This window comes from Vanessa tameamea, chromosome 12 (assembly GCF_037043105.1).
Source record: "Vanessa tameamea isolate UH-Manoa-2023 chromosome 12, ilVanTame1 primary haplotype, whole genome shotgun sequence".
Classification (NCBI taxonomy): Eukaryota; Metazoa; Arthropoda; class Insecta; order Lepidoptera; family Nymphalidae; genus Vanessa; species Vanessa tameamea.
The window spans coordinates 2599107-2617383 of NC_087320.1; the positions used below are offsets into that span (position 1 = coordinate 2599107).

The window sequence follows — 18277 nt, forward strand, 5'->3', positions numbered from 1 at the left end:
CGAACATCGTAATACGTCATACGAAAATAGAATCAAGTCAAAGATGAAAGTTATTTTTAATATTTCTTTAAAAAAATAATAGAATGCATTGTTTTATATTTTAAAATGAAGTTTATATACACATGTGAAGTGCTATACTTCTCAAAAGATTTTTATAAATCGTGAAAACGTTGAAGGCAAAGCTTACTAAAATTATGATTTTATTAAAGCAAACAGTTAAATATTCTCGAATAGGAAGCAAAGTAATTCCAAGGTATGCTGTGTATATCATAGTTGTTATTGGAGCATCTTAAATTTGATTTACAAACTATTTTTATGCAACAAATGTTGACAGTTTTTTCAGCAATTATTCAAAAGTTTGAGTTTAATATGTCTTTTTTCTTTATAAAATAATTAATTTTATTTGTACATCGAATTTTCAGGACTGTCAAGGGGTGGGCTAAAGCAAATAAGAATGGTGCATCTCGAGGTAACAGGTGTGCCACAGTACCCTCATGCGTTAACAATAAATGATCTACCAAACGAATTACTTATATACATATTTTCTATGATTGATTTTGAATCACTGCTGGCGGTGGCTAAAGTGTGTGTGAGATGGCAACAACTCTGCTTGACACCTTGCATATGGGATAACACACGCCTCATTGTATGTATGAAGAATTATGTGAAAATAAGTGATAGCATTGTGCCATTTGTGGCTAAATATTTAAAAAATGTAAAATTACAGTACTTCAAATTGTATTCACAAGTCAGGTCTTCCCTTATTAGCTACTGTCCAAATCTGACACACTTAGAAATAAGTATATCTCAAGTTGATAGTTGTATTTTTGATGATTTAGGCTATTGGCCTAATTTAAAATTTCTAAGTTTCCGCAACTCTCTGATAGTACAAAATGCTGAAAATGCAAATGGTAATTTTGTTTATCACCTGCCATTTGAGAAGTTGAAGTATTTGGAAACACTAATTTTATCCAATTTTGCATTGACCCATGGCAGCTTATACAGTATGCTACAATGCATAAATTTAGTAAGTATTAATATGGAGAAAATGAAGAATATACCTGCAGACTTCCTGGAATCTTTGCTAAGAACTAAACAAAACACTTTAAGAGCTCTGCATATTTATGGTGATACATTGAATGATGATATAATTGCATCAATATCTAAATGTAAGGCATTACAAGTCTTACACATAATGACTTGCAAAACATTGTTTGATTCTAGTTTATTACATTTCTACCGATTAAAGAATTTAAGGTCCTTAAAATTACGCCATGGATATTTCTCAACAAACGCTTTACTGGCATATTTTTCGAATAATATATTTCAGCACCTAACATATTTAAGTCTCTCTAGATGTCACCATGTTACTATGCAAGTAGCTAAAGTCATAAAAACCAGTGCGCCAAACTTAAAGGAACTCTCATTCTATTTGTGTCCATTTATAATAGGTCCAGACTTCAAAAGAGGAGAATTACAAAGAATGTTCAAAATTGAATTATTACTCGATTAATTAAATTGGTCCATATTTCCATAAGCAGCTTCGTTATCCGTCCCCTTGACTATACTATAATATACAAATTAGAAGTATTTCTTTCAATAAATAGTTAATTTTCGTAAATGTTTTCACTAAAATTAATAAATCAATTTAAGTGTTAATAATAATTTAAATGTAAATATCATTACAGTGATTTCAACATGTTCATTACCTAACAAATTAATCTAAATTATTAGCAGTTCAATTGAGTTGCTGTGTAAATCAATTACGTGATGTATGTAAGGTATTTTTTAATTTTATAATTATTTCTTGGTAAAGCAAAAATACCCTGGTATTTAAAAAAAATAAGTTTATTATTTTAGTAAAATAAATGCCGAGATGTGCAATAATGATGCATGTGACATAATAATAGTGTTATAAGCTATTGGCATACACTGGATGAGTGGATGTTGTGTTAAAATTTTGTAATACTGGATGAAATTATTACTAATCCAAATTATTATAAAAATACTTCAGTATTTAAAAAATAATGAGTATTAAGAATGTGTTAAACAACAAATAATAATTTATGTATGATATAAATTTACATGTACAGAAAGATTAGAAATGTTTGCAGTTCCGCCTTGTCTGTAATGTTGATTTATCACAGAAACTTTGAAAGAAGTTTAAATAAATTATGTATTAGATTCAATAACAACATAATTCTCCGTCAAAAGTAATATGTGGTAAAAAGTATATATTTAAACATTCAGCATGTTTGGTTATGTTTCTGTGATAAATTTTATAGTCAAATAAAATTCAAGTGCCTTATAAAGGAAAAAATATGTAATAATCAATTTTATATTGGCCTAAGTAATATACTTGTTGCTAAAATAATTGGTTTATACAAACCATAAAAAATATACTTTTTATAACACATAATGAAAGAATATTATGGAATTTACCACATATAGTATTATAATATTAATGGAAATCTTAATGCAGTGTGACATTTATTAGAAATTGTATTAAATATCCTTTAAAATTATGCTAATAATAAACACTTTCTTGATTTAAGAAAAAACCCACTCGAATCAATTAGTCTGATCAGTATAAAAAGTACCTTTGTAAGTTTTTTATTTTATGATAAAAAAACGAAACACGGATGACTTAATCCGGAAAATCATTTGTATGCTATGAGTTGACCTCAGTATTTTATGTATTTTAAATTGCTAATTTTATACGGTAGAATTCAATTGTACAAAACAAAAACTATTTAAATTCCCAAATTTGACGTTTTAACTAAATTTAGTGTCTACTTATCATCTTGTGTGTATACAATTTAATTATATAGTTATTTCGTTTGTACTGTTATTTATCGTACACACAATAAAATGAAATTTCAAAATGACTAAACTTTTTAATGTAAAACAAATATCTATAATTTTTTGTTTCCATTGTTCTTTAAAGTGTTTCAAGGCTCGATTTCGTTTCATAGATACAGTTTAAATAAAAGTAATGCCTCTAAGCTTGGGTGTGAAATTAATAAGACGAAAATGAACATTTGTTAAATATTTAATAAAAAGGATTTCTGTTTACTTACATTATTATATTTATATTATACATTTCAATGTGTTCTACTGTGTATTACTTTAAACAAGATTAATGTTCTCAGAGCAAACAGTCCAGAAAAAGAGAATGCTGATGACCCTAATCCATTGACATATATTTACAAAATGTGACCAAGTAATACAAAAAGCAATCTGAAGTTAATAATTTTGGCATTATATATTATTTCATACAAATGGTTCAATGTTGATTTCCACCGCTGAACACGGATTAGTTAATTCAAAAGCAGTTAAGACGTTTGGATGAATTACTCCGATTTTTCCAATTACTCGACCCTGGAGTGTGACTTCGGCACAGCGACCTGGGAAATATGCAGGATCTGAAATTGAAATTTAATTCATATTAAATATGATAATCATTACTTTTCATTGATACAGTCAACATATAACATTTAAAAACCAATGGACCTAAACAAAGAATCATAGAGATACACATAGCAATTATTCGTTTAAAGACTTATTGCCATGAATCAGGATATTCAATCACGAAATCACACAATGTGTTGAATAAAGTATTTCATAATTAAAATTCGTGTAGGAAAATTATTATTTTTAAAAGAAGTATTGGGTAAAAATACTTTAAAGCTTCAACAGCGATAGGCCGGTGTCCTATAGATATGATATAGATAGACCGATGTGAAAGTCGCAGGTATGGTCCTTAACACAAGCTTTACGTTACAACATTATTAACAAACAAACATTATTCAAGATAAGACATACTTAACAATAACTAGCTACCAGACTGGCTTCGCAGGGGTAGTATAAGGGTCTACATAAAGCAATTATATAATACATCTCTATTGGTCGGCATATTTTTTTCCGTCCACTACAACTATAATCATATTTCAACCAATGTTACATAAAATTACCCTCGCATTGCCGGAGGTAGTATCCGAGCTCCTGATGCCAGGGCAGCCGTAGCATGGCACACACGCGGTCCAGTAGGCCGTGCACGTATTGGAAGCCAGCTGCGCGCCCGCAGTACACCGCGCACACGCGACGCTCGTTGCGAGCACCAGTCTCTGCCATAAACACACAAAGGATTTCCTATCGGTTACATCTTAAACCCGCCATTCACAGAAACCAATTCCGTCATCTTCCACACATTACACGAGCGCGGAGTTTTACTAAGGTCGCTTGTGTGCCATAAACTGCACCGTGCCAAAGCTACTTTAAAGCGCGCTAAAATGTCATGTTTAAGTTGCTGTTTAAGTTCCTTATTGTGGTACCCTTTACATTTAACTTCATTCAAGCAATTTAATTCCTATTTATGCCGTGGTATTCATTTTTTAAATACAATCTGTTACATCTCATATTATTTATAAGTAGAAGCCACGACTTATGTCCTATATTTCTAATTCAAAAATGAAGCAGCCCCTATGACCTTGTTAAGCCAAAGAAGCCGCGAAGAGATAATAAAAATTTGAAAATAGAACTTTGAGTAAAAGACAGCGCAGCATATATTACATTTAAATGTGCCATAAGTTATTTATCAGAATTTGATCCTTATAAAGCGATACTCGAATGATGTAATAACACAGGTTGTGTTGGTAGTGCAATTACTGACTAGCAATAAGGATTTTCAAAATTCAAATGGCGTAGTTCTATTATTCATCAATAGAACTGATCTACGTACATATTTATTGCCTTGCCACGATCGGCTGGACTAAGAGTCGCGATCGACCGATTGGCCATCGTATAGACTATGTGTGTTCGAAGTATATCAATCAGGTTTTAAAATTTATTAAGAGCGCTTATGCCGTAGCCGAGCGAGTAGCCGTTTTCACGACACTTTTAAAGGGATTGTAATTCTATATCATTTTTGAGAAAAAAGGAAATGAAAACCAGGCTAAATGCACAATTTTAAGCTTCAAACTTCATGTTATTTCTACAAATACACAGTTAACCGAATAAATACTGATACAATTATAAAGGTAAGTTAAAATATTTTTTGATTTCAATTACGATTAATGATCCTTATTTAGTTTTTTTCAAAATTACCTATCAACATTGAAACGCAACAACACAGAAATTGGTATACCGAGCCGAGCGTTCACAAAGGAAGGACGTATCGCTTGTCGTCGCGTGCTACACTCACACATACACATATACTCTATTCCATAACAGGAAAAATGCCAAATAAACAACATTTGCCAAAAAATTGAAGCGACATAATTAGTCGCGACTCGCGAGCTTGTTTTATCTATCATATTCACTATGGAGTTAGTATATATCTAAATAATTACGTGTTTTATTATAATTAAAGACATATTAATCATAAATTCTTACCAGTGCACAATATAGCCGAGTTATTATCAAATCGTATGAAATACGTAAATCTAAGGTATTTTTAATTTTTATTCCCACTTTGATTGGAATAGGCTATAGCTATCTTATTCGTAAACTGCCTCTCGGCACAGGTCTAGCGCAGCTAAGACGTTTTGATCTGAAGTATTCATTTTAACTTATATATTAAACTAACAAAAAATGATACGACGTCTCAATTTCTCAGTTCAATTGTATTTTGTATTATTATTTGTTCAGAACCAGGTACCACGCATTTATTAGGTACTTTTACTTATGGCTTACCTACCTTAAATTAAGAAAACCCTTAGTGTCTTTAATTTATTGTATTAATTATTATGAACTCATAATTTGGCTGTAATTTATAATTAGAATACCAGTGTCCTTAAAGGTAAAGGTGATAATTTTTTTGTAGAATTTTTCGTCTCATACAAAGAAATCGTAAGCACCTTAAAATTTACGGTTACTATGATTGACAATATGAACTGAATATATCCAACATATTATAATAAATTCAGTAATTAATTACGATTCGTATGTCATTTTATTTTCTACACAATTGAAAACAAAACCCATAGAAAATATATACGGAATAAATAATGTAATAGTATCACGATGCTTTATATCGATTGGCTTGACAATAGTAGTTGTGCTTATGCACGTATACGCAGTCACACGCACACAGGCTTAAAAAATAAGAGATACTGAGAAGCGGCAATTGGAATAAGCCCTCTTATATAAGCGGTATGTAAGAAAAAAAAACGTACCAGCCAATTTGATAATTTTACGCAATAGTACAGAATGAACTATACTTACCTATCTGCGATTCGGTATCGATAGTAAAATAAATAATGGTAGAACTCATTCTAGGTAATTAAAGCGAATTTGATAATATTTCCTGCTAGATATTTTCTGTACTTTAATTTCAATGTATACTCGTGACACCACTCAGCTACTCTATCTGTTCATTAATATTGTTACATTAATTTAGAATTGTTTTGACTTATTTTCTAATATTTAAAGATCATATGCATAAAGATGGACCTGACATGATCAACAATGTTGTTGATAAATGTTTCATATGATATTGGGCCAGAAAAGTATAGCTTTATTTACTATCTATAATTTAGTTGAGTCCTTGGAAAATGTATTGCATTCGATTTTATTAAAATATTTATTTAACTGTCTTAGAAGATTTTTCTATATATTAAACATACCCGCGGTTTCATCTTTTATCACAACATCGCTGATCTCGAATAGTTTGAGAGGTAGCGGCATCTTTTTGTTAGCTGCGAGTGTCTTGAGCAGGCCCGGCAGCAGCACCGTACGGACTACTTGGAATTCCAGTGTCTTGGGGTTGGAGATGTGAACCGCGGGGACATCTTCGATTTTGAGACCAAGTTTTGAGGCTATGTCATCTCTTGAGCACTAAAATCGAAGAAAAGTAATAAAATTGCGATGGAGATATTTATTTTAATAATATCTAATAAGTAGGTCTCACTAAAACTAAAAGTTCTCCAAATGCAGTTTTCGACTCGGTCGGGGATTGGCCCAGACTTCGGGATCTGACATTAGAAGTACAAGAAGATATTGTATTGTGAAGTTTTTTGTTGTAGAAATTATCTGTTAAAAATTAAATAGTGGGAAAAAATATGTAAAATGGTTTGGGTAGTCTAGCCTCAATAAAATTTCATTTTGAAAAATGTTTGAATGGAACAAAATTATAATTCACCTATTCTTAAATATAATATGCACCCACCAAGAGCACACGCGCGTGATTACAGCTCAGAAACGAGCATAACAGATTAATATTATAGTGTAATACGAGACAATCTCAGTAGTTTAATCTGACATTGCAGTAACAATATAACATCAGTGCGACAGATATACAAGTGGTCACAGAGCACTTGTACGACTGCGCTCTACTCGCGAGTGGTCACGGTGAGTGGGCCAGTGGGCATACGCACGAGGGTGAAGGTGAGCGCCTCGGTGTAGCCGGCGCGCGCGCACTCGTGGCGCAGCTGCTCGCTCAGCTTGCTCAGCGCGCACTGCGCGCCCGCCGCCGCGCCGCGCGCCGCCACCCGCGGGATGCGGTTGTAGCTGTACACGGACGCCGGTCACTACGGGCGCTACCCAGATATGCTAACCGACCCCGTCGAGTCGAGATTGAATTCACTCATCGTACGGTTCCACATAAGTTGCAGCTTGTTATGACATATACTTCAGTAGTTAGGATTATTATAGAAGTCAATTAGGTACATAATCAAAATAAATGTATCGTATTTCGACACCCTTCAAATCGGATTATGACAACATAGCCATAGCCATGGTATTACCACTGGACAAGAATCCTGACTCACCCGTAAGCGATGGCGATATCCTCGTAGAGGTCGCAGGCATGTATGACATCGTGCCTCGTGGGCGGCACGCGCACGCGCAGCGCGTCGCGGTCGCACGTCGCCGACAGGCACATGCGCGACAGAAACGTGGCCAACTGCGAACCACTCTCGCTGAGACACAGACAGATTTGAAATTAATTATATAATATTTCTCATTATCTATTTAACTTTTATTTAAATTTTAGTCAAAACTAAATGTATATTTCAAAAGAGTGGCATAAAATAAATTTATAGATGTATTAGTTTCTTACATATAAATGCATATTTACCTGATTCCAATGTAACCATTAGCCTTATCGACATTCACAAGTTCTTCTCTGTACTGCATTTGTGGGTAAAGCTCATATGTGCCATCCGGAGCGAACACTTTACATTGCTGCACTTCATACTTGTTGGCACAGTATTCAGAGAACATGCACACTATTGTATCCAGCACAATTATTGCCTAAATAAAATAAAATCTTTAGTTTTGATTTTTATTTGTTTAGTAAGACTTTGATTTAAAAAATTTATAAAAACAAAATGGCTTTGAGGTTAAAAAGCAAGTCATAATGTATTTAAGCTTTTAGATATATCATTAAAGAGCAGGCAAAAGTAGTATAGTTAATTAATTTTAATTAATCATTAGTTTGATTTACAAGTACATACTTTTGTGAGATCAGTGGCTGTACACTCAATAAATACATTCTTTGTGTTTAGAGTGATTTTGGAATGGTCACCATTGATAATAGGTGGCATTGACAAAACAACTCCATTCTTATCTTTGATCACCGGGTACACCGGACTATCTTTGATAATATTCAAGTATTGCTTCAGTTGAGCATGACTCTGAAAATAATAATATTTAAATGTATTAATGGACAAATATTAAAACATATTTTAAGATAAACATCAAAAGGTACAAGAAAATCTGAGTTCTAGTTTTCAGTAGTTACCATGGTCTATGAGCCGGCTAGGCCAATGCCAACATTGGCATTGTAATTAATATTAATCATACTCTTCTGTCCATATTACTATTTGGTAGTGGAATAACCAATGTGTATTACATACTCTAATGTTAATGCTGTTAAAGTGAGAAATTTTTCAAACATTTAAGAATCATTTAAGATGTACTTACAGAATACAATTCCATTAGTTCAGATGCTGTCAATTCCTTAATCTGGTTTAATGCTTTGAATTTTAATTCATTCGGCGGGAGTGCATCATACACAAATGGTCCTTGGATGGTATCTAAATCATGGGTTCCAATTGCTACAAGTGTTCTTTTTCTGCATATGTTTTGGTGTAATTTATCCTGTGAAAGAGTTAATGAAATGCATTACTTGTATATATCAAGTACTTTTTTTTCTAATATTTGTGGCTTTTATTTGTGCCGAAAAGGCACAGATTATTTCATCAATGTCACATGCGAATATATCATGTTATTTCAGTAGTTTATAAGCTTGGAACTGTCATAGATGTATCTAAATTAAGGCTGTATAACTGGCTTTTTTTTATTATATTTCTTGATAAATGTTTATAACATTATTTTATTACAATTATTACGATTATTGTAATTAAATTAATTTTAGATAAGTTATTATTTGTCACTAGTTACACTTGGCTTTACATGAATCCAATTGGTCAAAAATTTTAAAAGTTGTTGGTGATCCATATAAAAGAAAAAAATATATACATATTTCAATGATATTATCATATTTTTATAATTATCTGTAACAGAACAACAGTCCACAATCTGTTCTACATGTCAATAATTATTATTAACCATACTAGAATTTTTTTTTTGTAATCTTACAGATTTTTATAAATATTGACTTGGGTGAAGAATGAATTAATAAATATGATAATTTTTTAAAAATTTCAAACATAATTGTTTTATTTTTGTTAGTAATGTGAATATTGTGGTTATACTTATTTTAGTTTATTTATCAAGATGTTTTCTAAAATGACTGTCCAAATAAACATGCAACTGTTATCATAACATTAAAAACAGAAAATAAGCTGCATTTATTGTACTTATTTGGTAAATACTTGTTCATTTAATATAAAATTCTACTTTACCTGTAAATCAATGAAGGAATCGTAACTTTCTTTAGTGAAGGAAACACCTTTCAGTACGGCTGCTACTGCATATGGTCTTATTTGAGCAGTTGCTGGGGTTAAATGAAGTGAATTACAGTCTTCATATTTTGTAGTTTTATACACAGGAGGCTCTCTTCTGCAAAAATGATTTTGATCAAATCAATAAACACTTTCTATAATTATAGTTTTATTAAACTTGACATTAATCTAATCATCCAATGCAAAAAACAATATTCCATTGAATCATTTGTAGTGACTAACATTTTACATTATTTTTTTTATTTAATTTACAACATCTTCGGGCTCACAGTTGCCCGTGCCTTTTTTACATTTGACATTTATACATTTTGGTGTTATTTTATATTTTTACTGAACTTCAGCAGATCTTCACTGGACTTCGAGCTTGTCAACTTCTTGGAAGACATAGCCCACACTGACTTATTCACTTTATATATTGTGGTCTAGGGTACAAAACGCAGAGCAGGTCAATAATAGTAATTTTGTTTTCGGTCTATAAATGTGCAGGAACAGTCTGGATTTTAAAATACTATTGGTGTGACTCTGAAAATGTGTCAAGCTAATCTCACAATCTTATGAGACAGAATAGACAGTGATACTGTGTTTTCTGTAAACTATATATATATATACTTATGTTAGGCTACTGTGGTTAAAATTTATTCAAAGGAATTTAAATGTTATCTCTATTGTAAAATATTAAATTCTATTACAACTTACTTTCCTTGAAACACTAGAATCCCATTAACTAGTCCTTCTAGACAGAGCAAGTCATATCTGTTAGCAGGAATGTCAATACGATACAAGATCTCTTCTGACACACCTGTACCAGCTTGGTCACCCTGCTCTTTAATCAACATCTGTTTTTCTGTTGTCTAAAATTAAACAATATTCATTTAACACTTTAAACCGCACAGTGTGCCTAGTTAATATATACACATCCAAAATTAAACACAACCTTATTGAAATTCACTTTTTGTTTAATACTTACAACTTCATCTAACTCTAAACCAAATTCGAAGCATAGTTTTTGGAATTCTTCATCAGCTGAAATGAAGGGAAGGATGATTTATTGGTTGGTTTTATGCTTGATTTCAATTAGCAATTTGTAAAATTGCTATTAGTGAACTTACTGTATGATTTTCCTAATGCAGCGAAAAGTGCATCACGTTTAACTGAAATTGTCGGCATTTTATATAATAAAAGCAATTACTAACTACGTTAATTTATTAAGTCTTTAAATTACATTAAACATAAATTATATTTGAAATTGCTTAAAATTTTTTATAAAAATATTTTAGATTAAATTAATATCTGAAAATATATTATAGTATCAGTATACTCTGAAAACGCATGTACTATAGAAGTATAAACTTCCAACAGAAGAACCTACGATCCATATGTGTCAGGTTATTGTCATTTGTCATATGTCAGTGTCACTGTTTCCTACAATGTTATATGTAGATAAATTCCTTGTAGGCACAACTAAAAGCCAAATTATTTTTTTAATCCAAGAATTGAATTGTTGGTACTCCTCAAATCCATATAAATATTATTATGAAATAAAAAAGAAAGTAATTAAATTAATAGTATTTAAAACGGGATATTTACCATGTTTTTTATTTTTATTTGGTCCTGACCAAATAAAAAACATGGTAAATATCCCGTTTTAAATACTGTTAGTAATAAAAATAACCATGTTAATTTTAAATCTTATAAATAAATGAAATTCCAAAAGATTACTTTTTAACGTCCTAATTTTAAAAACTAACTTACTAAGAATGTATTTATAATTTATCATATAATCTGAGCGTGTACGATGTCTGGTGTATTCAATGCCTCATTATAAAAGCGTTTTTGATGGAAATTGGTTTTCCTTTTACATGCTTGTATGAGTTTTTATAATTAATATTTAATATTTAATTAGATTTAAAGGAGGGAAATAAAATACAAAATGCACAGCCCTATATTTGTTTGTTTATATTATCATATGTGATTGACTTTAAAATTATAATTTCATAATTTTAAAGTATTTTTTTTAAATCTATGCGTGTAACTAAACCTTAAGATTTTAATATTAATAAAGTAATCCATAAACCCAATTAATAAACATCATCAAAATTAAATAATTATACTTACTAAAATATAAATTAAAACTATTTATTCAAATAAATATTTGTTTAATCGTCTATGATATTATGATACATAATAATATCTATTTTTGTTCGTTGCTTCTTTATCTGTCCTTGATTATTTTTAAAGTACCTTTTTAATTTAGTTTTTTAAGACCTATGTATATATAAATAAAAAACAATACCTTCTAATAAATTGCAAATTCATTGTGATTTTATACTTTCATCATTAATTTCATGTAATGCAATAAAGGAGGGCGCAGATTGCTTACCTATAATGTGAGAGTAGGGACAGGTATTATACTATAACGATACAACTCAAAATATATCTTTACAAATATTTTATTATAAACTAGCTGTGCCCGTGGCATCCTTCACGTATAATGAGATATCTCTTGATGTTAATTTGGTATATAAAGTTTCCTAATGGTGGAAGATTTAGGCAATAACTGTTGCAGCAAGGAGCTGCGGAGCGGGCGAGTGGGTAGAGTGATTCCGCTGACTCGCTCCGCCGAAGAAGACCAGGGAGAAGGCGTCGGCGTTATGCGCACATTAAGTCACATAAGCGTCGCAGGGACTAGGAGGAATCCCTCCAGATTAGGAGAGAACTACTCTAGATTAGAGACCTATAAGCGGACCAACCTTCGGGGCGACACGGTTGTAAGCACAATCGATCCTGTGAAGCCCTTCGAAGGAACGGCGAGGGTACCGCTGGTTTTTTAGTGGGTATTCTGGCACTTGGTTGCTGGTGAGTCCCACATATTCTCTCGCTTCAAGTGGAGAATCGCTTAAATGAGTTTTTCCTAGCGATAATAAAAAAAATGAAAAAAGAGTATAACCAAAATCTTAGACTAATTCTGAAATGAATTCTGTTATTTGACTAAAATTTTGGTACGCTTAATTATTTTCTGGTAAATAAAGTTTGATGCCATAATACATTAGTGTATCTCCACCATTACCATTACCAATATCAATACAATTATAAACATAGTGTAGTGGCTTGAGACCCAATGTCACAGCGGCAATAAACAAATTAAAAAAAAAACAAGATACCCACCGCGCTTTCAAAACCCCGTTGCACGCGTCTGTGCATCTTCTTGCTGCTTATTATATTTCTGAATACACACAAGCGAGCGTAAATCGCGAGTTTTAGTAGACGCAAAAGTACGATCTTTCAGCCATAGTGTCGCCCCAGCATCAATAAAGTTAAAATCTGCCTCATTGTTATATTTACCTGCTTATGAAATGTAATGAAATGCATTTAGATTTGGAGTAGAGACTAGAGATTGGGAAACAAGTAGTTTTAATAGAATATATTAATTTTTATTATATACGTTATCGATTTATGTCACTAAAACAAGATTGTAACCTTATATTTGTTTGGAATAAAATGTTATTTTCACTAATGTAATTAAAAAAAGGTCTGAACAAATAAAGGCTTTAAAGACTTACTGTTCTATAATATTAAAGAAACGTGTAGTAAATATTAATGTTATTATTTATCTTATCACTACAAAATTAAAGGGTTCTCAATTCAATCAAATGTAACCTAAGAAAGATTAAATCATTTGGAAATTTATTTGAGTATTGAGATTAGAACTGTAAGACTGTGAATTGTAAGCTTTAATATGTGTTTAAACACTTTATCTGGCAGCACCGTTGTGGTCACGTGATCTATGAAGTCTCGGTTTTGCAAACGGTGTGTGGAGTGCCTTGTCATCAGTCTATTAAGTTTTTGGATGATTTTCCTTGGAATTCATATTCAAAGTGAGTAATTTATCGAAGAAAATTGTATTTACATTACGTTTTTATTTTTGCTGGTGTTTGATTGTGATCGTGTGATGTGGTTTCTTATGATGAAATCGTACCTTGCTCCGTGATTAGTTTGATATGACGCCATTTTCTTCGTGAATGCCAATTATCGTAGTTCTTCAATATTTTCTTTGTTTCTGGAGTTTAACACTCTAACAATTTGTTTAAAACTTTAATTTAAAGTATCTTTCAAACATTTATTTTAATACTTGTGTCGTAATGCTATGTTTGAACTCGTATTTCAACTTTCATTATATACGATACGTTCTTTGCACGCATTTCAATCATGACACCACCTTAAAAGCATACATGTATACCATATTTACATGTTTCTATAAACATATATGAATATTGCTTTTATGTATTTTATGAATTCAGTGTTGATAATGGTACTATTACGACATGTTCCAGAAATTTCACTTATCATGCGTTAATGACTTGTTAGAATTACAAAAGTTTTGACATGACGTTAAAACTTTTATAATATTGTCATATTTCATACTTTTAATAAAGAAACAGCTTCAATGTTCAGCGGTTAAACGGTATAATATATAAAAACATAATTTTCTATTGACAATTTATTTATGACTTGGTTGCGTTGATAAAATACTTGAAATTGTTGCAAACACAATTATTGTTGTTATTTTTTTTAAATCTCACGAAATGTTTTTGGCATCTATGAGTGAATAACACTTTACTGAAGATGACTTGCAAAAATTTAATAATTTTAAATCAACTAATGAAATCTTATTGAATAATTATGGCTTATTTTATCATGCCTTATCAATGCCTTGTCTTAAAATTTGTTTTTGTATGTCAACAATTTTGGTTTGTGTTTCTAATATTTCTACATTGATTTATTATCATTTGTATTAAACATAAGTAGTATCAATGTTTAATGTAGAATTTTTTTATTTCAATCTTCTTCTTTTTAGATCCTAAAAAGAGTTTCTAGTTTTACTCAATCTGATGAGAAATGTTATTGAATTTTACTTGCACAAAGCCCTATGCTTTGTGCAATCTCATCTGGATAGCGGCTGGACATACATATTCTATGGCCAAACAGCAATACTAATTACTATTGTGTTCTGGGTTTAAAGGTAAGTGAGCCTGAGTAACTTTTAATATAAAGGACATAACATCATATTTCCCAACTTACATTGCATGTAAGAGATGGTTACAATTTCTTATAGTTGGCCTACCAGTTGGCAGTGGTGATTACTTACCCTCAGGTGGCCCATTTGCTAGTGTACATTCTTATATCAAAAAAATGTAATTGGAATGCAGAAATATTAATTAGGTGGAATAATTTTTACAGTATTTTTTCATTATTTAACAACACAAACACTTATCTTAATAGAAACAATAGGTATTTCTTAAGATTTTACATAAGTTCTGTAAATGTAATTTCCTAGTTATTAAAATATTCACTTTTTTCACTAAGTATATTCTATTGCCTCAAAAGTTTTGGTTATATACAATGTGAGCAAACTCTGTGGTCCAGGACAATCACCTTTCATATCAAGTTAGTTTCTTTGTTACATGCATATAGTTGCAGCATATATATCAACAATGAGTAAATTGTGATTATTACTAATTTATATTTGAAATTATTTTTAAATAATAAGATTTTAAGTAAAATACCTTATTGATGATATTACTCAATACATTATCTATTGAGCTATGTCAATTTTTACAGTCACAGTAAGTATTGTAGTTATGCATTTTCTCCACATTTATTTTTGTAATTTATATCCTTATTTGAATTGTTTGTGTAGATTAGAAGTTTTTTTTTAAAACACGAGGAATGTGTCCATATTTGTTGAAATCTCACCCATATTCTGCATTTTCTTTCATCACTGTCAAATTTGCAATTACTTCTGGAAGTGTTTTGTGAATTTTAAAAATCATAATATTATAATTGTGTTATATTAATGTTGTGTTGGTATTCTTTTAAACTATTCTTTATAATGTACAATACAGGTAAAATTTAAAAATTGGTTTCTTGTGAAAAGGTTGATATCACTAAGAGATATATGTATAAAAGGCATTCTCTTAAATTTTTTCTACAATGTTATTATTACCTATTCCAATCCAAAGAGTAGTGAATAAACCATTTCTACTTCAATTGGGTAACTGAAATCTTTGTTTTACACATTCTACATGCTAATAACTCTGCTTTATTATGTACTATAAACAGTTATTTATTAATATATTTATAACACAACACTATTCACAACAAATTTACTTCTTTATAACTATTTATATGTACTTCAAATTTACTTCTAATGTTCCAGTAACAACTTTACTGATATTCAAAAAGCCAATTTTTCACAATACAGTACTCCACATTAAAGATTATTTAATAGCTTGACCTTGGCTTGAATAATATCATGTCAATTCAATGTCAATAACTTTTTATACTATATCTGTGATTGGTATAGGCTGTAGAAGAGGCTGATAATGAAATGTTACCTGAGTTTTTCACATGCACCACAAATTTTTACTATTAACTATAGTTAGTTACAGCCACTTCATCTTCACACAATACAATAAATTGAATAAGAATCCTGTAAACAACACACAGTATCATGCTCTCTGTGGCATTTAATAACTTTGTAACTAGTAATCCAAAAGAATTTAAATATATCAGTTATGAAACGTATGAAATTTACAATTATTTTAACATAAATTACTCAGAATAAATAAGAAAAGGCAGATGGAACGCTCGAAATATAATTGTGAAGTATAAAAAGGGAATACAACATTAAGATGAATGAAAAAAAATACATTAGAAGACATTCTATTCTATTGCAAAGTTCAAAAGGCTGTAATTTTTTTTATAATATGAGTTATGATGTTAAAAGTAATAAACTAATTATATTTAGAATAACTTTCCTGTACAAAGACCCGCTTATCAGTAAGTCTTGCAGTAAGTTTTAAGACAATGTTAACATATAACCAATTCCAAATGAAGATGGAATAAAGTTAAACTCTATTTACTATTACTTTATTATACTATTTAGATTCCATGCCATTTGCAAATAGCTTTGTTATATTGTGCACAAAGTTCTTGATTATTATATCTTTAATTTTAATAGTTAACTATTTATTACTTTCAAAGTTATAATAACACCTTCGTTAAAATTAAAAACACTATTTTTTCATAACACAACAAATATCATAGATTATTTAAGGCCACAATAGTATCGCGTCTCTGCTCATCTTGTGGTTGTAATGATATATTATATGTACATGTCTGCTTTTTTAAGATCAAATACATCTATACCACTAATATATAGTCAACTTGATGTTTAAAATTGCATTCAAATCGGATGGTTTTTCGTTAATTATAAAAAACACAAGCACCTCTTATATGTTTAAATAGCGAAATTTTACTCGTCGCAGTGATTGCTCCAATTTAATTTGGCGCAATCCTTCACTTTCTTCCGAAATCAAATATACTACAGAAAATGTATCATTTCATAATTATTAACATTAACATCATTTAATAATTATGAATAAAATACTCGATTTCTCGTTAAGGGTTTGAATAAGTAGTTATAGATATTATCAAATAATATTTTTAACAAAATTTAAATTGATGTCACTTTTTGTTTGTGTCGTCCGCTAATTCTCATAATACGCCATGGATATCATAAGTAATGAATTAGCTATATCAGTTAATACAGTTTACTATTAGCATTGCATTGTTCTAAATTAGTGTCATGTTCTAGTTAACGATATTTTATTGTGGAAAATCGATGATTTTATTGAATGTTTTAGCAATTCGCAGCGTGACGATGCTACCTTAAATAAAAAGTCCACTAAGTTTTTTCGTAAATTACAGAACTTTGGACCCTAAGAAATCGCACTTTTCTCTTATCTCTGTTTAGTTTGTAACTGATGGAATTTTACATTGAATAGTATGAACTTAAATGATATTAAGGTCTTTAGTCTAGAGACGTTACTGGTTAATGCAAACAATGTTCTATCGATTGATTCTATAATTCTGTTAGGTGGTGTAACCACTCATTGTGATGCCGGTGGATGCTGACCTCAACTGCACTGACGTGGTGTCGCCTGGTTGTGAGCTGAAGGGCCTTCGCACTTGGAAAGACATTTGTCTTGTTCGGAATTCACTTTTTCAACATCAGGTAGGTACGGATTTTAATTACTGTCACCAAAGTTTTTCGAAATTTTAAGCAAGTAACATTTATGCACTGAATGTCGAATCATCTTCTCTCAAAATTCTTTTTTAACAGTTATAATAATATTATTGTGCGTTACGCGTAATTAAAAAAAAATATAATATTTTTTCTGTTATCGTAAATGAATTATGTGGCGGTGGTCAATCATGTTTACATTTTCCAACAGTAAACAACGAATACGTTGAAGGGTAGGTCATTACGAGTATTTATTGACGTA

The 18277-nt window shown here is 30.6% G+C and overlaps 3 protein-coding genes and 1 long non-coding RNA gene across 6 annotated transcripts in view; 3 read left to right on the forward strand and 1 right to left on the reverse strand.

The window, feature by feature from the left end:
- Positions 1-3114, forward strand: LOC113392921 (F-box/LRR-repeat protein fbxl-1-like). The gene is made up of 2 exons (XM_026629547.2): positions 1-253; positions 423-3114. Exon 2 carries the CDS (start codon positions 455-457, stop codon positions 1511-1513), a length of 1059 nt encoding a protein of 352 aa, XP_026485332.1. The 5' UTR covers positions 1-253; positions 423-454; the 3' UTR covers positions 1514-3114.
- Positions 1-18277, forward strand: part of LOC135193526 (uncharacterized) — a 199132-nt gene that overhangs the window by 145176 nt on the left and 35679 nt on the right. The window lies entirely within an intron of this gene.
- Positions 3037-14098, reverse strand: LOC113392920 (phenylalanine--tRNA ligase beta subunit). 2 transcript variants are annotated; one of them, XM_064216484.1, is made up of 12 exons: positions 13906-14098; positions 10897-10952; positions 10626-10780; positions 9870-10026; positions 8926-9102; positions 8457-8636; positions 8078-8253; positions 7770-7919; positions 7377-7509; positions 6627-6837; positions 3975-4127; positions 3037-3425 (listed from the first exon to the last, which is right to left on the reverse strand). In XM_064216484.1, the coding sequence occupies exons 3-12, from the start codon at positions 10763-10765 to the stop codon at positions 3274-3276; spliced, it is 1629 nt and encodes a 542-aa protein (XP_064072554.1). In that variant the 5' UTR covers positions 10766-10780; positions 10897-10952; positions 13906-14098; the 3' UTR covers positions 3037-3273. The 2 variants fall into 2 exon arrangements, with proteins under 2 accessions (XP_064072554.1, XP_026485330.1); XM_026629545.2 differs by lacking the exon at positions 13906-14098 and adding an exon at positions 11039-11198.
- Drn (doctor no) overlaps positions 13679-18277 on the forward strand; it is a 22785-nt gene continuing 18186 nt past the window's right edge. Inside the window, exons 1-2 of one of the 2 annotated variants that reach the window (XM_026629851.2) lie at positions 13679-13804; positions 17869-18006. The gene's annotated coding sequence lies outside the window, so the exon portion shown is untranslated. The remainder of the gene's footprint in view (positions 13805-17868; positions 18007-18277) is intronic. The other variant, XM_064216485.1, reaches the window with a different exon arrangement.